A 21,100-nucleotide genomic window follows, 5' to 3' on the forward strand; every position below is an offset into this window, starting at 1 on the left:
AGGAAGATATGTTTGCATAGCTAACATATCTGTGATGATGTTCATAGCCTGTTTTCAATGGAGTTTTATTTCCCCTAGAACAGGAAGTTTGCAGCACAGAAGTACTGCTTGACCTTGGTCTACAGTCAAAAACTCAAGTTTTTTCCCTTGGCAAATAGCTCCTGCTACGAGCTTTGATTCCTGCCCTTAAAGATTGTTTGGGAGCTTTCATTGGTACAAAGTCCCCAGGTTGCAGTCAGGTGTTCCATATCAACAGGGGTGGCCAGAATGTGGCTCTCCAGATATCCATGGACAACAATTCCCATGATCCCCTGCCAGCACAATGCTGGCAGGAGCTCATGGGAATTGTTGTTCATAGACATCTGGAGAGACACAGTTTGGCCACCCCTGATAAAGAGCATTTGACCATGATACTGAAAGATGTACACTGGCAGACTCTATATTTTTTTCAATACAGGTCAAAATACTGATCCCTACCTTTAAAGCATTTAAATAGACTTGCACACAGGCATTTGACGGATCCCCTCCAATCCAGCATACCTGTTGTAGTCTTTATCCAAAACTTTGCTTTGTATGCTGACCCCCCACCCCCCACCACACACACACACACACACAGGCAAGAGATGTTGTTGTTGGAAACAGAACTTATTCAAAGTTGTTACCCTGGAAATCCCCTTGGTGTTTACTCCTTTGCAGTTTAAATACCAGATCGAGACATTGTGGTCTGCTTTTTATCTTGACCACCATTTGGCTTATTAGTTGGCCCTTTTAATCTCCGTAATATGTCCATTCTATATTGTCATCTGCCTCTCTTTTTCATACATTTTTGTATGTTTTTATGTTGGGCGTGTTATTGGTTTTCATTAGTCTGAGCCAGAGTTTTGTAGACTTTTTTTGCTGGCTTTGGTTGTGTTTTATTTTGCTGACATTCACCACTCTGGACATTATTTATTATTATTTATTCCCCTCTCCTTCCAATTGCTACATAGGGAGATTTATAATTTTGTACCATTGCTATTTATTTGAATGGTTATTACTGACTGTATGGTTTTTGCTTGTTTGAGATGCTGTTGCAAGCTGCAGCCTTGTTCTGGAAAGGCAAAGAAATATTTCAGAATAATTTTTAAAATATATATATATATAATCCCTATCTATATATAATCTGTGAGGTTAGAAACCCTTGTTAAACAAGAAACCTGAGTTCTGACAGTCTATACTTATTTTTATGTCCACTAACCTTCACAGTTTGTCTGTTTTATAAACAAAATTCAGTTAATACAGATAACCATGTAAACTAAAAATATGGAATGACCTTACTTTCTGATCAGGGTGGTAGTCTGTTTTCAAGAGAGGAAGTGGAGTTAGAGCAACACAGTGTCTCTTTGTCCATGTCCATGCCCACGGTTCAAAAATATCTCCATGCTCCTTGTCATTTTAAAATGGGCTTTCCAATGAAAGCAGGGTGGCTCTCGGATCCTGACATACAGTTCTTTCATTGCTATCTCTTTCAAGGTTTTGTTTCCATGTTGTCAATGGTCTTTTCATAGGACACAATGTTTCATAATATTTGGCAGACTTATCCAAAACCTGATTCACTGTCTGCTTGTGATCCCTGGGTCAGGAATTACTCCAGACATGAAGTTCCCTGAAGGGTAAAACAAATTATTGCAATTAAGATTCAACAGGAAAAGATAAAGAAAAAAAGTAGCTGCTCTATTCACATTTGTAAGATTTTAACTTGGCATTCACGTTTTCATGTGACTTTCTGCAAAAATGTAGCATTGTAATCTATCCATATAGGAGGCTTAAATGGCCTTGCTGCCTAAAGGGGGGGGGGGGGGGGATCAAAAGGACAAATGTAAAGGCATAGAGAACCAGAGTGCTAGCCACAGTTACAGGCTAAATTATACCTGATTAATTTCCATACAGCCTGGAAAACCCACAACCATCAGCATCCATGATTTTTGTATGTGAGTTCCTTAAAGACCTGGAATAGAATTTACAGCCAGTTTCTGAATTTTAGCCTGATTTTATCTGTAGGGTTGGACCTAGTGACTGAGGTAAACTGAAGCAATAAATCAACTAAATAAGATGATGGCAGAAAACTGGAGAACTTTATTTCAAAACACTAAATATGTTTATTTGGGATATAACTTTAGATTGCTAAAGCAAAACACAATTGGTTGGCTTCAACTTTCTAAATGACTATTTCATAATGAGAATCCATTTTGGATTATCTGACCAAAGATAAGACTTCAATGGACTTACAATATCAGAAACCACTTTACTACTGCCACAAAGGGGAATTGGAATTAATTGGATTATGTTAGTCTCCACCCGCTGATTGTAGTAAAGTCTCAAACTGTAACTATTTCAAACAGACCATATCTCTCATCAACTAAAGGATTTGCACTCCAACTTGCTACTAAGTCTTAATTTCATTCCTGTGTTCATCTTTGGTTTGGAAGAGGTCACTGAAATACTTTATTCAAGTTTATTCACACTGATAGAGCAACTCTCTTCATTACTTGGATTTACTTTATGTAACGGCTATACTTCTCTTTATCTTCTGAAAGGAAAAGAAGCTCAATGGCCATTTCCTTTCAGATTTGACACTGCTGTTGAGATTGCTTGCTTATGTGAGATGATGGTTTTGGCAAGCAAGGAGGTAGGAGATACCAGGCAGGACATTAAAGTTTGCAAGGTTTTTACACATTGCACAGGAGCTCATTTCAGATACTCATTGGCACATTCCCAGAATGCAGATAGAGGGGAACATGCCTCCTGGACCTCTCCTCTATGTGGCTAGCAGAATACCACAAGCCCCTCACTACATACAAATGTATGCCTATAGATTCTTCCACATAGTTGGGTTGGGAATGTTGCAAGAAACAGGGTCATGACTGCACGGGGTGCCTATGCATGTTCATTACAGGTTGAGCAGGGATGGCCACCACAGTAGCCAGTATTATCTTTTAACAAGTTGGTACATTTATTAATCATCCATTCTCTTAATGAAGTAATTATTGGATTTTTAGCCCGCCACTCTCACAAGTGACTTGTGGCATGTAACAACAATTTTCTCTGAGTCAAAGTTCTTAGTGATTTTAGCACAATACCCATGCTACTTTCTCTCGACATACTGTGGCAACGTCAGCCTGCTTCCTTCAGCCCTGTAGCTCTATCACTGCAGATGACCAGAGAGTACTATTTCAAGTCAGCTGTGGGCAGATGACACAAAGACCTAATAGGGCTCTGTCTGGGGAGAGATAATGACTATCACCTGACTTCTCTGCGTGATGAACTGAGCTGTTCTTAGACAACCCTATTGAGGTGCTAGACTGTTTTGGGGGGCCTGTTCCATCTCCCAGCCGGTACATATTTTATCTTAAGATCGATGCCCAGAATATGGGGAGTGATTTTTAAAGTTATTTAGTAGACCACCATTTTGTACTTGTATTTATACCTGTTTAATTTGTTTTATTGGGGGTACTTTAATTGATATTGTTTTTGTGAACTGCCGTGAGCCAGTTTCTGGGAGCGGCGGTATAGAAATGCAATGATAAATAAATAAATAAACCCATTCCTCCTTGATCTCCTGCTAGTTTCTAAAGTATATACCCTGACACTACCATCGGCAATAATGGCTCTATCTGAGGTAACTTTCAGCTCTTCATATTGTCTGTTTCAGATGTATAATAGACAATCTCATTTCACATCTAGTAACTGTATTTCTTCACAATGGGTCAACTAAAAGCCACGGAAGAGTTACACCTATCTTTCAATTAATCTTCTTCTATAAGACTGTTTGTGCATGCTGACTCCCAGTGACTGTAACAGCTGAGGTCAAGATGTTGATGCTGTGTTTCAGATCAGAGGGGGAAAGATGTGCACCTGGGTGAATGGCAGCGCAATTCTAAAGGGAGTCATGCCCTTCTAAACTCACTGACATCACTGGACATAGAAGGGTGTAATTATGTTTAAGACTGCACTCTAGGTCACACATACTGATCCCTGTCTTTCAAACATATCATCTCTTTGTTCAGAAAAAGGAAAAGCATGGATTTTGATACTGCTGTAACTGTAAATGCTTGTTTATACAAATCATCTGCCATGGAGATTACTAGGGGTGTGCATTTGGATCCAACCAAGCTGAAAATATCTACCCAAATGGGAAAAATTCCTGAAAAAAATCCCAAATCTATTCAAGAATTACTTGTTGTTATGTGCAAAGTCGTGTCCGACCCATCGCGACCCCATGGACAATGATCCTCCAGGCCCTCCTGTCCTCCACCATTCCCTGGAGTCCATTTAAGTTTGCACAAGAATTACTAGGTAGATCCAAAAACAGTTGTGAGGGCAGGAGCAGATTGCTCCCATCTCTCAGCTGTTTGTCAGGCTTGTGCTGCAGTCTCTTTGAAATTTAAAGAGACTACAGAAAATAGACTGAGGATCAACTGTGCTGCTGGGTAGCAGAGCATTCGTACTGGCTTAGCTATGGGCTTGCTTCTCATGCAGCCTGATTTAAATCAGGCTACAAGAGAAACCACACCAGCCAGGACTGGTTTTGCATGTGGGGAGTGGACTGGTCCCCACCAACTGGCCTTTATGTTGACTTTTGCAGCATGGTTTAAACCAGGCTGTAGGAGACGCCAACACAACCAGGATCTGGCCCAGCAGATCCTGGGGGTGGCTTCTCCTGCAGCCAGGTTTAAACCTGGCTGCAGGAGAAACTAACCCAGTCTCAGAGTCAAATTGGCTTCTCCCTCCCACCCAGCATTTTTCTTCTCATGTCTATAGGACTGAAACAACAACAACAAGAAAATACCAGTTAAAAAAAATTGCACACCCCTAGAGCTTACATCTTACATCCATCTAAAATATTGAAGCTGTGTGTACAACAGGAATCATAGTAACATTTCGGAGAACATCCATGGAAGAATGGTGTCAGAGCAGAATCTGTATTTATCTTGCGACTTCAAGGAATACCTTTAAAAAGCAGATTGATGACAGGAGAGCTGTATTGCACAAGCTGGGGCTGCATGTTACATGACAACTTTGTGGAATTGTCCCGCCTATGGAACACCCACAGATTTCGATACTGATTGATCAACATTTGAAGAGAATGAATATTGCAATAGCTTGTTGGTGGCATTCAAATCAAACAGAGATTTATGCTTCTTTTTGGATACAGAATTCTAAACAAAGTTTTGAGGCAGCAGACAACAAAGCAATTGACAAGAAAGATAGCATCTGCTTTTCTGTCTATTCAAGCAGAGGGTTTTCATTCTAAATGCAACAATGTTTCCGAAGTTAACATAATTAACTCGCAACAATCCTGGAACATCATAATATAGGATACAGATGGAAATTCAAAGCTTTAAAAATGTCATATAACTGCAACAGGATTACCATTTTTTATAAAAGAACAAATCTGAATACTAATCAAAACAGGTGTTTTTATTTCAAACACTTCTGAACGCTATGAAATTACCAGCTGGGTTATTTATGTATTAGCCAGCTATGAAGTATTCATTTATTTTTAAGTATGATCTGTGATAACATCAAAGTGATGAGATTAAAAAAGAATGACACTGAACATTGCTTCCTGAAACAATAAAAGACCAGGAGTTCAATTGGTTGGTAATTTCTGTAGGACTACTTGAGAGATCATTCTAATTGTTAATCTCCCACTAACTAATGCTTTACGCTATTAATTATATTTGAATGCAAACAGCAAAGGTTTGTGGGTATACTGCCCTTCTGACAATACGTTTGCACTGGCCAACAACTGGCTAATTATATGTATGTGTGTGTGTGTGTTTTTATATATATATATATATATGTATGTATGTATGTATGTATGTATGTATGTATGTATGTATGTATGTATGTATGTATGTATGTATGTATGTATGTATGTATGTATACACACACACACATCTGAGCTAAAATGTATTTCCTCTTAAAAAGGAATTTTCATCACAATGTTAACACAGAAGAAAGTGGGAGGAATAACTCCTACTGTTTAACATGTTTTGTGCTTTTTTTTTTTTGGTGGCATTCATAATAGCTGCAGTCTCTCTCTCGGCGAGATCTTTCATTTTAATCTAGTGTTGCACAAAATTCAGGGGAACAGGTCTAGGGTCAAGCATCATTCATCATTAGTTGAAGTGACATATGCAACCCTTCACACAGCAGCTGCATGAAAGGAGGGGGGGGGGAGAGAAAGGTATTCTTAGGAAGAACAGGGGCTAGAAAACAATCCAAGCACTATCCGAGGACAAGAAAACAAGGTGCCACTATGTCAGCATGGTAATGCACTTAAATTCAGTGATGTCATTCTTCCATAACCTCAGGAGTCACAAGGCAGAAGGCAGCTGCATTCCTGAACTTAGTAGTTCTGGTGGAGATAAGTAATGACTGGATGTAAATGAATTACATTAGTGTGGCTGTGAACACAGCTCTGTGCATCTAAATGATGATTTATATCAGGATCCTATCTCTCTCTCTCTTTTAGTTTTCTGCTTGTTAACAAGGCAGCCCTTGTTCTCCTGGCATCCTCCAGGCATAATGGGTTCTGGGAAGCCATAGTAGATATAGCTTTTGAGACTGCAAGACAGCGTTCCAGGACTTTATAGCAGAATACATTGGCTAAATTAGGACTTCTAAAGGCCATTCGCCAACAAATAAAACTGTGTTTCCCCACTCCTCCATCCTCTCCAGCCTTCTACCAAGCAGTAAGATCAGACTGGGAAATGCAAGGAAGTAAAATGGAACCATAACCATCTGCACGTAAAAAAGGGATACATGTGTATTAAGTGGCTAATCATAGTCCCTTTGATATTACAAGGACGTTTTAAGGCAATATTTGTAAATGTCACAGTAGCTTTTTATTATGTGAAATATAAGATCTCTTTGGAATCATGTATCATACTCATTAAAATAGCACACAGTCCGATTTTGTGGTCTGGGGTATGAAGCAGAAAGCCCACCTCAATGTGGAGGCGATGGTATCCTGTACTATACATAAATGTGTCTAAATTGAGAATGGATGTATGTAAGTTGTAATTACTGTTGCTTTTTAAAACGTAATGTGATATCAGAGTTTGAGGTGTTAGAAAAGAACCACTTTACAGGAGAAATGCAAATTGTCTTATTAGGTTCAGGTATATTTGTAGAAGTGCGCTCGCACATGAAAGCTTATACTTGGATGAAATTTTGTTGGTCTTAAAGGTACAACTGGACTCAAAGTTTGTTCTTGTCTTATTAGGGTTGCTTATAATGCTATTTATGGAAAATTAACGCTGAAAAGCCAGGAAGAATTGGTTTTCATGCCCCACTTTTCCCTACCCGCTCTACGCAAGCCTGCCCTTATCCCCGACCCAGAAATTGCAGCTGGTGCAAAGTGCAGCAGATAGGGTGCTCACAAGAACACCTTGGAAGGCCCATATCCAACCTGTGCTGAGGCAGCTGCATTGGTTGCCAGTTGTGTCCTGGATCAGGTTCAAGGTTTTGGTAGTGATCTTCAAGGCCTCACCCAGTCTGGGACCCACATATCTGCAAGATCGCCTGTCGCCCTACCCCCCCCCCCGCAGGGCCTTGCACTCTGCGGGTTTCAACTTACTGGTCAGTCACGGCCCCAAAGAGGATCACCTGGCCTCAACTAGGACCAGGATCTTTTTGGTCCTGGCCCCTCCCAGGTGGAATGAGCTCCCGGAGGAACTGCGGGCCCTACGGGAGCTTTCAGGTTTTCACAGGGACTTTCAGGTTTTCACAGTAAGACGGAGCTCTTCCACCAGGTATATGGTTGAGGCCAGTGAGGAGAGGAGATCTGTGGGCCCCCCAAAGGAAGGTATTCCACCACATTTTAACAGTGGCCAGAAGTTCTCCCCTAGTCCCCAGTGGGGGTAGGTGGGAGGTTGGTGTGCCACCACACTTGTTATTGGACTCTGTTTCTCTGTTAATTGTTGTAACTTTAGTGGGGATTTTACGGGATTTTGTATCTTTAGAAGTATGGTGGAAAATAAATAAATAAATAATATTAATAATTAATAAATAATAATAATAATAATACTGAAGGAGTCTCAAAGCAACTTTCAATTGCTTTCCCTTTATCTCCCCAAAACAGAAATCCTCTGAGGTAGGTGGGACTAAGGGAGCTCATAGAAATGTGACTGGCTGCATGTGTGGGGAATCAAACCTGGTTCCCTTATTTGTTAACTCATTTTATCTGACCAAAGTGCTGGACTAAATAAACTGAACTTGGTTCCCCAGATTAGAAGCCACCCCTTTTAATTACTACACCAAGCTGGCTATTCACAAGTATATCTAACCCCTTTTACTTGAATTTTTATCACTGGCAGCACACTAACTTGTAAGCAAGCCATAATGAATCTTATAGGGCTTACATCCAAATGAACATTCTTAAAATTAAGCTATTGGTGAATCAAAACATATACAATTTTTGTTTGAGAACTATAAGAGAAGCACAGCATACCCATTCCACTATTTCCCTCTTCCATTTGCTCCCTCCTGCCACAAGTTAAAAAGTCACCAGCTCTGGCTGAAAGAAATTTTAGTGGAAAGTATGCATTTCCTGGGTCTTGCATTCCACTGCAACAACAAAAAAAAGCTCTATTGATTCAATGAAGGCTCTTTCTAAAGAACAATGACAGCTTTGACCCCCTAGAAATTTCCTCTCCCTGTTATTTTCTCTACTTGGCTCACAAAGGTAGCTCAGCCAACTCTCTAGTCATACACGTAGATAGTTAAGATAGGAGATGGCCTTTCATCAATAAGGAACACATCAAATCATACATTGACCAGAACACCCGGGAAATCTCTCCATTAATCTTTTGCCCTTTCACCTTCCTATAGAATGTATTAATTGCATATCATGCAGCTACAGAAGAGAAAGAACAGTTGTAAAAAGAATACAATAGTAATGAAACAATGATTGCTAGGTTGAGTTGCTGTTACATTCTCCTTAGAGAGACCACGGCTTAAGTCTCTTATACCCTGAAAATGTATATGTGAATGTGGAAGAATTTTAACAGATTTTGGGAGATGTATGCCATGCATTTGAGCTCTGACACTAACTTGTTACTATCTCCGTTTTCTAACAGCATACAATGCCAACTTCAGTCCAATATCAATTAGTATAATGTTACCCAAAATTTTGGAAGAGACTACCCAACACGATCCTTCACATTCAAAAAATACAGTTCCCTGTCTGTAGAAAGGAGCAAGAGCATTGCTGTTGTTTTTGTTGTTGTCAGCCATTCATGTCCTACTCTTGGCGATCCCATGGCAGAGCTTGGTGCAGTGGTTAGCAGTGCGGACTTCTAATCTGGCGAGCTGGGTTTGATTCTGCACTCCCCCACATGCAGCCAGCTGGGTGACCTTGGGCTTGCCACAGCACTGATAGAGCTGTTCTGACCCAGCAGTAACATCAGGGCTCTCTCAGCCTCACCCACCTCACAGGGTGTCTGTTGTGGGGAGAGGAAAGAGAAGGCGACTGTACAGACATATTTGCATTTGTATGAAAGTGAGCAATTGGACTGGCTTCACCCTCCCTGTCTGGTCTGCCGAGAAAAAGAGGAAAACAATCAGTTAAAATGTTCAACTCCGTCCTTCATAGAGAAAATGTGTTTCTTCAGACACCCCACTGACCAGGTCAGCCTGGATCAGGAAGGCTTCTCCTGAAGTCTCCAAGTATCCTCAGTTGCAGTCATTTTTTCCCTGAAGTCTCTCTAGTGTCCAAAGCTCTGTTCTCTGCTTAGAGGAGGGAGGATCTGACCATCCAGTTGTCTAGATCTATTATAATTTATATGAAGATGGGTTGAGGTAAGTCTGAAAAGCAACTGAATGGACTTCTCTCTTTCCTGCCTGGGGGGGAGGGAGCTTTAAACTGGGAGAGAAAATTTTGCTCATTACAAATCAGCAAAGAGAAAAATGCATGTCCACACAGGGAACACTGTGACAATTTCTTCACGAAGGCAGACAACACATGGCGCCTCCTGCTTGTAAAAGCATGAGTGTAAACCATGCATTTGGCTGCTTCCTGGTGGGAGATCCCTCTTGCATTATCCTGTCATCTCATTGCAATTCTTCCCTTCCCAATGAGGAGTTGGAGAAGCTGGAAGCATGGACAACCTGCAGATTTCCCTCCCACCACTTCTTGGGTTGTCAATCAACATAAGCCACCAATCCCCTCTCAGCAGTTGTTTTGGGAAATCAAACATCCCCCCCCCCCGCAGAGTCCCCAAAATATTATTATTTTTTTAAAGGAAACTTCCACATTGCTACGGGAACCCGCCACAACAATAAAACATTCTCCTTGATTTGTTTTGGGGAGTTTCTTTATGATTATCTCAATTTATGTTTGGATAGATTTCTGATGGGCTTGAGAATTACACTGGCCATGGTGACTGGACCCCAAGGATTGTGTGTTCACAACACAGAATAAAAACACAGAACACAGATGGCGGGCTAACAGGGAGAGGTTTGCTTCATAACATGCCCCCTCCATCTTTCCGTGTTCATGCCCTACCGCTGGAAAACAAAAACATGCATTTGTCTTAGATCGGGTTGCTGGCTACTGCCAATATATTACTTTGCACTTTGAAGAGAACATGACAGTACATTTTATTTCCACTGATGATACACAGGCACATCAGTTTGCATTCCCATTGCAACATAGACTGTGCCATTAAAAAAAAAATTGTGATCCGGAAATGGAGAGGGGTTGGGCAGGTGTAAAGGTGGGCAAAATGCTACCGAGATTGTTGCGTGTTTCTTCTTTCAGACAGGCTTGCCCTGTTTTTCCCCTCATCGTATGCCGATTTCTGTTATCGCAGAGCAACAGGGACAAAAACTCACGGTAACCCCGGGAGAGCCATGGGTAGCTTCCAATGTCATGAGGAAGCTGCATTAAAACCCACAAACAATGCAGGGGCAAATTCCTTGTGCAGAAATGGTCATCGTTTTAAAATTTTTCCTGATGTCACCAGCAGAGGGCTAGTGTCTTACAAAATGTCTAGAATTCTTATCCTCTTAAGTGGGGCTGTTGAAAGCCATCATGGATCCTTTTGCACATTCAGAAGAACACACTGGATTCTCTCAGCCTGGAGAAAAGGAGGTTGAGAGGGGACATGATAGCCCTCTTTAAGTATTTGAAAGGTTGTCACTTGGAGGAGGGCAGGATGCTGTTTCCGTTGGCTGCAGTGGAAAGGATGCGGAGTAATGGGTTTAAACTACAAGTACAACGATATAGGTTAGATATCAGGAAAAAAAATTTCACAGTCAGAGTAGTTCAGCAGTGGAATAGGCTGCCTAAGGAGGTGGTGAGCTCCCCCTCACTGGCAGTCTTCAAGCAAAGCTTGGATACATACTTTTCTTGGATGCTTTAGGATGCTTAGGGCTGATCCTGCGTTGAGCAGGGGGTTGGACTAGATGGCCTGTATGGCCCCTTCCAACTTTATGATTCTATGATTCTATGTTTAACTACAATAGGTAAAAGGTAAAGGTATCCCCTGTGCAAGCACCGAGTCATGTCTGACCCTTGGGGTGACGCCCTCTAGCGTTTTCATGGCAGACTCAATACGGGGTGGTTTGCCAGTGCCTTCCCCAGTCATTACTGTTTACCCCCCAGCAGCAAGCTGGGTACTCATTTTACCGACCTCGGAAGGATGGAAGGCTGAGTCAACCTTGAGCCGGCTGCTGGGATTGAACTCCCAGCCTCATGGGCAAAGCTTTCAGACGGCTGCCTTACCACTCTGCGCCACAAGAGGCTCTACAATAGGTATACTGCTACAATGTTCCAGTGTCAACTGTTCAGCAAACTGGGTCCACAGCATGACCTGTGCTCTTGGAATTGGTACACTTAACCTAAGTAGTCCTGCCCCTAAGTAAATTTCTTTAGAAGTAAATATTTCTTGTTGTTGTACATTGCTTTATTGTTAACATGGGGGGGATTGTTTTTTAATTTTACTGTTTTACCAGGCCCATTTTATTCTGCAAGCCGCCACGAGCCGACTTGTTGGGAGGGGTGGGATACAAATTAAATAATAAATAAATAAATCCACTGGGCTTAGTTTTGAGAAAAATATTATTTTTTCACTTACTGCACTGAATGATACTGTCTTGTTTGTCATAATATCCTAGAGTAGTATAAGAGTAATGTAGGACAGTCTATATTGTTCAATATCCTGGCACACTAGTTGGATTACTAGAACTCATGGGACTGAGTTTAAATTGTATTATGTCCTTACTGGATGAGCTTTGGCAGGTGACTTCCTCAGTTTCAGAACTATTATCTGTAAAATGGGGATAATAAAGAGGCTACATTTATGAATGCAGACACGAATAAGATGAAGTTTATGAAGCACTACATAAAAGATAAGAGCTTACAAATGCTCCCAAATCAAAGTATGCCAGTCTTTCTATTATATGCATACAGGAATATTTCTAACATTCCTATTCATGTGTCTGATTGTTGTGCATAGTTCTCTGGTGTGATTTTTCCCCCTGGAGATTGAGACTGACAGAGTAGATATAATGAGATCTGCTGTTATTCTCTAAACACATTTTTTGCCACATAAACATTGGCAATTTCCTTTATACAGATAGATATAAATGTGCCTTTTTAAGAGCTGAATATGAAAGTTTACCCAAACAAGAATAGGCCAAAAGAAAACAACACTGAAGATCCATTTTAAGAAGTCTCCTCCCTCTGTATCGAGGGAATTTTAACTGTCCTTAAAATGCTAGAATTCTATCAATCAGAAGATGCCTTAAAGGGACAGAAAGCCTTAAAATCTGCTCCCTTATGTCCCTTGTTGAGAAAAGAACACAGAAGGGGAGGAAAAGTCAAACAACAGTACAAAAAGCATTAATGCAGAGAACAGTGGGGTCTCTCCCTAATTTGACTTTCTCTACAGGTGGTCTGCAGCTGTATCCAAACAGGTTACAGCGTTGGCTTCTCATGAGGACTACAACAAAGTAGTGTCTGTATTCTCAAGAATACATTTCATTTAGTGGTACAGAATAATTCAGGTCTAAAAATAAGGGGGGGAATTTTCCAGCATAGCCTGAGGTAGCTCCCTGCGCCAGCAGAAGACAGAAACACCCTTGTTTCACTGGTTGTTCATGGAGATAAAGGCTATCAGAAATCGACTTCACATGACTCACAGGGGCCTACTGCCAGCCTGTAGCTGATTCAGCCTGCTTGTATCAACTTGTAGTCAATGGACTTCAGCAACAGACAACTACCCCAAATCAAGAAACAATATTCTCTACCTTCCCATCGTCTCTTAAAGGTAAATCGAGTGAGAACGGCAATGCCCATCAGCACAGTGCCCATCAGCATCTGCAGAACAAGTTGCAATGGAAAGTATATTTAGGAATGGCACTTGGCATTTAAGTCTTGACCCCTGAAAGAAAGGGTATGAATGATGTCACTAAAGCCTCCATCCATGGTGAACTCAGTTTCTGATCGCCTTTCAAAATGTGAAAGCCGTAGTGCTCTGGGAGTTTAACCTACTGATTTGCCTTACTTTTTATAAAATGTATATGCCACCTTTCCTGTAGGACCTGCTTAAGGGGGCTCAAAAGGTAAAACAGTCCAATGAATTCGTCAATAATAAACGGATATTGAAAGAAGCGAGCTAAACAATCCATTAAAACAAGCCGGGGCATGAAAACGGATAAAGATTTTAATAAAAGAGCCTGCAGGCTAGAAGGAGATCATAAAAACAGCTTTAAAAGATGAAACCCCTTTGTTAAAATCCTGGGTGAAAATTTGTCTTGGTGTGTAAAAACTTATTAGGGCAGTCCCTGGATGACTCTGAAGGGGTTGGGCACTCAAAAGGCAAGGTATCAGCACTGCAAAAAGCCCTGCCAGCACTGGAAAAAAAACCCATCTCCACTTTGCAGAACGTGGAAAGATGATTTTAACTAGTGGGCTGGACAGTACGAAAGAAGGGATTCCAAGCGTCCTGTCCCCAAGCCATTAATCACTAACTTTATATTATTATCTTCTTGTGGATGACAACTGAACCCAAAGGATTGAGTTGCTTTTCTAGCAAAGAATTATCACACTGCATACTTGGACTTATGATGATGTTTACTAATTTGCAACTGATTTACTTCCTTCTTATATCTGTACTCTCATGATCCTTGTTGCATTTTGGTTGAGGAAGTGCGCATGCACATGAAAGCTCACAGCTTGAATAAATCTTTGTTGGTCTTAAAGGTGCCATTGGGCTCAAATTTTGTTGTCCTCAAGCTGTTTGCCATAGTTTCCAGCTATTCCTAGAGCTATCCATCATCACTTCTAGGTTTCCCCTGGAAGTGATTGTGTCACAGTGACTGTCCCCATTATGTTCCTGCCCCCAACCCTCTCACCATTTGCCAGGCTTGGCTTGTAACCCTGTCTGAGATTATACCTCTTTTTCATTGACCTACGGAATAAAACCACTGTAAAAGTGTGGGTTGGCCTACTTAATAGCTACTGTATTGAGTTGTTTTGAAATGGAGTGCATTTCTAATGGTATATCTGATTTCCTTTCAAGGGAATTTGAGCATCCCTCTGTTTGTGCTGTTTAAGGCAATCATATGAGGCACTCAACTCAACAGGAATGGTTACTGTGAACAAGAAAAGGTTGATTTGTTAACAACTTTTAAGATAAACATCAAATAAACCCTAAGCCTAACTACATTCATGGGGTGACTAAGGATAATCCTTGAATACACCACCTTGAACTTCCTGGAAGAAAATGGGATACAAACGGAGTAAAGAGTTTTAAAACTCTTGTTAAGGTTGTTTTAATGAAGTACATCTTACTGGTTTTATAATGTATTTTATCATGTATGTTTTAAATTGTCAGCTACCTTGGCAGTACTGGGATAAATCTTGCAAATAAATAAATCTGGGATACATCTGGCAGTCTTCAAGCAAAGGTTGGATACACACTTTTCTTGGATGCTTTAGGATGCTTAGGGCTGATCCTGCGTTGAGCAGGGGGTTGGACTAGATGGCCTCTATGACCCCTTCCAACTCTATGACTCTATGATTCTATAAATCAGACTATAAGAAAAGCCTGCTGGATCAGACCAGTGGTCCATCTATTCCAGCATACTGTTTCATAGGGTGGCCAACTAGTTGTACTGAAAGGCAAAGAGAGAGAGAGAGAGAGAGAGAGAGAGAGAGAGAGAGAGAGAGAGAGAGAGAGAGAGAGAGAGAGAGAGTCCTCTCCTGCTGCTGCCACCTGGCACTGGTTTTCAAAGTCTTACTGCCTATGTATATGGAGATTCCCTTCAGTCTCCATGGCTTGTAAGTCATTGATAGACCTCTCCTCCATCAATCTGTCTTAGCCCTCTTTTCAAATGATCTGTGCTTGTGGCCATCTCCACTTTCACTGGCAGTGAATTCCACACTTGTGCAAATAAATATTTTCTTTTGTCTGCCTTGAACTTATTTCCCAGTAATTTAATTGGGTACCCCAAATTCTAGTCATATTCTGAGAAGCAGCAGCTCTCTGGAGAAGCAGCATATATATTTGCAACAACAAACAAAATAAAAAGAATCAGGGCAGATCATGTTGCTGTAACTGTTGTACAAGTTCAGCTACCACAGAGCTTATGTTTGAACCAGCAATCTGAAATGCTGAATCATCACACTGACATTTTGAAGACCTTCCATGGACGGCATGGTGCCAGGATGGAATCCGTATTTCTTTTGTTACCACTCACTGTTCCAAGTATGAACATTCTGGGAAAATCTTTCAAAAGGAGATGGGTGGAAGAATGTTTAAACATTTGGAGGCATTGAACAAATGGGAGCTACATATTTCAAGATAATATTAGTGGGAATTCTACCACCTACTGATGAACTCACAAATCTACAGACTGATCAACATTTGAACAGGCTGAATACTGAAATCGTTTATGGGAGCATATATAGCCGCAAATGAAATGCATGCTCACTATCTAACAAAAAGTGTATCTGATTGTGATCTGCTTGGAGACATTTTTTTAAAAAAGGGTGACCATTCATAAATCCAGTATACATGTATGGGTTTGATGGTAACCAAGAGTTGTGAAGTTATATGTGCCTAACCTGAGTAGAAAGTCAGATTATGTTCCCTTCTGTCTTCTTTTTTAAGGAAGCTTATTCACAACTGATACACCTGTGCCAGGTCTTTGCAATTTTCACTGACAGGTTAGGAGAGTCAGCAGTCTGTCTTTCAAGGATCTCTGGGCAGTAAACAGGATTATGCATTTCTTGTTTTATCTTATTTTATGTGAGATTGTTTAGGCTTGAGGATGATGGACCAAAAGTCACCCAGGAAGTTTTGAGTCATAGTAGAGATTTGCACCAAGGTCTCTCAGATCCTAACTTTCCCCCTGTTATACCACAATGGCTCATGTAAGAAATGCTGAAGCCTTGCATTTTTTCACGGACAAACTGGCACTCCTTTCATGACTCGTGGACCGTTTCCACACTGGGAACTTTACTGCCCCAGCTTCCATGTGGGAGCACAAATCCAGGGTGGATGAGCCGCAGCAGGCCAAATACTTCCCTTGTGCGAGAGCAGGAACACCACCCGGCAGCCCAGAATGAAGCATCCAGTACAGAAATGGTCGTGGATGAGTCATGAAAAGAGTGCCAGTATTGTCTCAAGAAGAAGAAGAAGAAGAAGAAGAAGAAGAAGAAGAAGAAGAAGAAGAAGAGGTTTTTTTCTCTACCAGGAGTCTCAAAGCGGCTTACAAACGCCTTCCCTTTTCTCTCCCCACAACAAACACCCTGTGAGGTGGGTGAGGCTGAGAGAGCCCTGATATCACTGCTTAGTCAGAACAGCTTTATCAGTGCTGTGGTGAGCCCAAGGTCACCCAGCTGGTTGCATGTGGGGGAACGCAAAATCAAACCCGGCTCGCCATATTAGAAGTCCTCACTCCTAACCACTACACCAAGCGCCTGAATTCACCAGGTGCCCCCTTCTCTAGGTTTTACAGTTCACCTTTTATTCCTCCCATCCCTCTCTACAACTTGCATTCTGAAAGAACATTAATTACAGTTTTTCTGTGTGATCTCTGTCTTCAGTCATGAACCTTTCGTACATTGAGAGGAGAGGACAGAACTGATGGTAGACTGTATTCTTAATCATATCTCAGATGCTGTCCTGGAGACACATTAAAGACAGAGTGAATAGGTCCAATAGAAAGTTAATGATACAGTGTGTTGGATATGAATAAAAGAGAACCTGAAATGGTCCAGTGTGTGCATTCTGTCAGACACATGGCAAACTTCATTGGAACTCTTCTCTAGCTGTGATTAACAGATGTTCCCCATTTTTCTCAGTCTCAGCAATTTAAACCACTATCTTCAGTTTTCAAGCCTAAGATACATTATTATAGGATACATCATAATGATATACTGTATGTTCATATACAGTATCCCATACAATGACTAGTTGATTTATAATTCAGATCCAATAAAGAGGAAAATTGGTTTTAACTGATGATCAGTGAAATAATAAATGCATTAAAATGTTTGAAAAGAACATCCTTTTCTAGCAGTCGTGGTGACATAATAAAATTAAATATGGATATCAGATAATGACCGTTATTATTAGGCAAGGGAATATAAATGGGGTTTGGAAGGCAATCGTGTAGATCAGATAAAGCTAAAGAACAATGGACAAATAAAGAAAACAAGGCTATAGAAATTAAAGTTTTAAATTTTGCAGTGTAGGCATAAGATGCAAAAATATTGCTGCTGATTGTGTCCTATGCTCTCATTTAGCTTCACTTTTAGAGGTATTACTAAAAACTGTATTGACTGAAGACCATATTTTTAAATTTAATCACTGTAGGATGAAGCAGTTAATTGTTATACAATTTCTCTATTCTGTAGTCATTCTCCTGAATGAGCTAACAGGTGCCACTTGGATTCCACTCATCTAAGGACAGCACTTCCCTCCTCCCCAAGGAACCTTCCTTCAACAAAAGAGGCTCTTGCACCAAATAAAACACCCCTGCTATCAGAGCATCAGTGGTAGGGCCCAGCTGCATGGTCCTACATTAACTGAGAATTTTGACTTCTTAAACTTTCAAACAGTGCAGAAGTCCACTGCATCACAGACCACTGTGCTTCAAAACCATTCTGGTCTATGGTCTCAGAAAGGCTTCTTTCAAGAGGTTTCACGTAAGCAGAGCACTTTGGCACTTTTTCTATTAAGTTAAAAATGGACAAGTATCCTGGAATCCATGTAGTAACATTAAATAGGTTACACTGAGTGGAAAAAAGGTCTGAGAGGCCATTTCCGCAAGGGCTATATGGGCCGGGGCGAATATAGTAGTGGGGCTAATCCCTGCTTCCACGTGACATTGGCTGAGCCACATGCAGGGCCTGGCGTGCTTTAGGGAATGCAGATATTTCTGCTGCAGGTGCGGGCCCGTGTGGAAGGGGAAGAGTCAGGTCTTCCAGGCCCGGCTTCTCCCTCTCTTACAGTGTCCTAGAAGTGGGCCAAAAATGCCCCTTACGGCTCCATGGTGCTTTGCAGTACCATGGAGCTGAATGGGGCATTTTAAAGATTTCATTGCTTTGCAATCCCACCTTCATGGAAATTTCCCCCCCCCCTCAGCCACTCCCCCCATTCGACAGGACATTTCCACCCAAGCTGCTATGTGGAGGCAGAAATCCAGGGGGGATGGCGTCTGCTGCTGAAACTGTCCTCCTTGGGGACACAGGAATCAGCAAGGCAAACAGCCCCGTTGCAAACTCCCAACTGCAGCCGGGCACAGCTGCCGCCATGCAGAAAAAGTAAGCATGATTTTTATGGTTAGAGATGGGGATGAACCAGGAAAATATGGTTTGGTGTTTGGGGCATGCCTGCTCTGTGAGCCAGGAACTATCATGAACTTTTAAGAGAGGTGGGTTTTTTATACCCCACTTTTCACAACCCAGAGGAATCCCAAAGCAGATTACAAACACCTTTCCCTTTCCTGCCCCCCCCTCAAACAGACAACCTTTGAGGTAGTTGGGACTGAGAGAGCCCTAAGAGAACTGCTCTGTGAAAGCGGCTCTAAGTGAACTGTGACTAACCCACGGTCACCCAGCAGGTTGCATTTGGAGAAGTGGGAAATCAAATCTGGTTCTCCAAGTCAGAGATCACGACTCTTAACCACTAGACCATACTGACTGTCAAATGTTCTGGTTTGCAAGGTTCCTTGATCCTAGTTTAACACATTAAGCACTACACCACATTGGGGCTTAGCACTTTGGATCTAGTTACTGTTTATTCACTGAAAAGACTGTGCAGAATTGCATGAAGGTTGTATTTCATGTAAGAGAATTCTGTGAGAATTGGTTTAATTGGAAAAAAAATTAGAGTCATTGTTCATGTTACTTCTCCAGTTGTGTATGTTGCTTCTCTAAGAGGAATATATATTTAAAATCTCATTAATTTCTGCTAAGCTCCTTTGATATATTATTGTTTTATACCATTGTGCGCATTGTCTACAGGTAATAGTGTTAAAACGCTCTTTGTGCTTTATCCTTAATATTTTTTTTAAAAAATTACAGCATATTTTCTATTCATAATATATTAAAGTGTCTGCACCAGGGTTCCAATCTATTTTCTATTGGTAATTTATAAGCTTGTAAACATTGTTCAATCAGCACATCATATTTACTCTGAGAAGAGACTATTACATGCCATGGAACAATTTTTGCATTTTACACCCACACACCCACCGTTCTTTCTGGTATGTTATTATTTCTTTGTTTGCAGAGGTTACATATATCAGTAACTAAATGCCAGTGTGAATTTCTAGTGCTCCTTCATCAATCAAAAATGGATCAATTAAAGACTAGTGAAACTAGATCAAAACTCCAAAGCTGTGTGGTCATATTACCCACTTACATTATTATTAAAAAGCCGCATCTATATTCCAAACTGGGATACCATAACCCCTTTGTCATTTTCCAATAAAAAAGGCCCATACCAAATAGGCAGAGCACACCGTAATTAGCAGCTGGCAGAGAAAGCTGTAAATCTGTATGAGTTCTGAACGATTTGCTTACATTGTTGCTTTGTTGACAAATGATGCTGTACATGTTAATGTTCCTGAAATGTCCCCATTGCACCTGACGTGCCAATAAATGCCAGCCAGTTGTATGAATTATGGAAATAAGATTTTTGTTTATGAAGGTATCCCGGACATTTATTTTACGGCATGCCTCTTGACAGATTTAATGTCTGGAGTTACATTGAGGAGATATTTGCTACCTGACAGAATGGATAATGGAAACTTTAGAGGCTTTTTCAAAAAAATTATGGGACTCTCACATCTATACTATCATACTATGCACTACCCCTCATATACATATACACATACACACTCATGCATGCGCACACTTCACAGCTATGCATTTCCCTTTTTGTGTAAACTCTACACATTTTAAATGAGAGGAATCTAAATTGTTCCTAATGTACAATAAATTGGATGTAGCCAGCGCTGCAGTATATAACCAAACTGAGGCAAACTCTCTCCAAGAGCTACTAAAACAAAGATGTTCCGCACCATGTTATCTGTTTTTCGAATGGATGACTTTTTTTTCTCCTGTCTGCATACAGTATCTCATTTGTATGCAACAGCGCTAAAAGTTTGGCATCCTTGAGTATTGTAAAATGCACATCCAAAACATCCAAAACCTTGTACAAAATTTATTTTGATGGAAAGCTACAACATATTTGTCTGTATACTTAGGCAAGTTAGAGGGAATCTATTTATGAATCGTTCACTTTCTGATAATATCGGAAATTAGCTGAATTTACCATGAAAGCATTCTCTCTTTAAAACATGGAAGAATATGGAATCCTTTATTTAAAATGCATGCAATGAAGTGGCATGCTTTGAAACTTGGGCCAGTGACAATTACTGACAAATGTCACCTTTTCCACCTTCATGCTCAAGTCAAGACCTTTCTTTGGGAAAGATGGGGGAGGAGGGGAGATTCAGGAATATTTTAATAATCCTAAAAGCAATTGTATGTTATGTAAGGAATACTGCAAATCCACAAAAGGATACT

The 21,100-nt window shown here is 40.8% G+C and overlaps 1 protein-coding gene across 13 annotated transcripts in view; it reads right to left on the reverse strand.

The window, feature by feature from the left end:
• ARHGAP15 (Rho GTPase activating protein 15) overlaps positions 1-21,100 on the reverse strand; it is a 557,102-nt gene that overhangs the window by 158,932 nt on the left and 377,070 nt on the right. For 5 of the 13 annotated variants that reach the window (XM_077320154.1, XM_077320150.1, XM_077320153.1 and 2 more), the window contains one exon: positions 13,303-13,372. The exons of 7 other annotated variants lie outside the window; for them this stretch is intronic. In XM_077320154.1, coding sequence (XP_077176269.1) covers positions 13,303-13,372 — 70 coding nt within the window. Of the gene's footprint in view, positions 1-1,317; positions 1,646-13,302; positions 13,373-21,100 lie in introns of all 13 variants that reach the window. One more of the 13 variants, XR_013228110.1, reaches the window with a different exon arrangement.

This window comes from Paroedura picta, chromosome 2 (assembly GCF_049243985.1).
Source record: "Paroedura picta isolate Pp20150507F chromosome 2, Ppicta_v3.0, whole genome shotgun sequence".
Lineage (NCBI taxonomy): Eukaryota > Metazoa > Chordata > Lepidosauria > Squamata > Gekkonidae > Paroedura > Paroedura picta.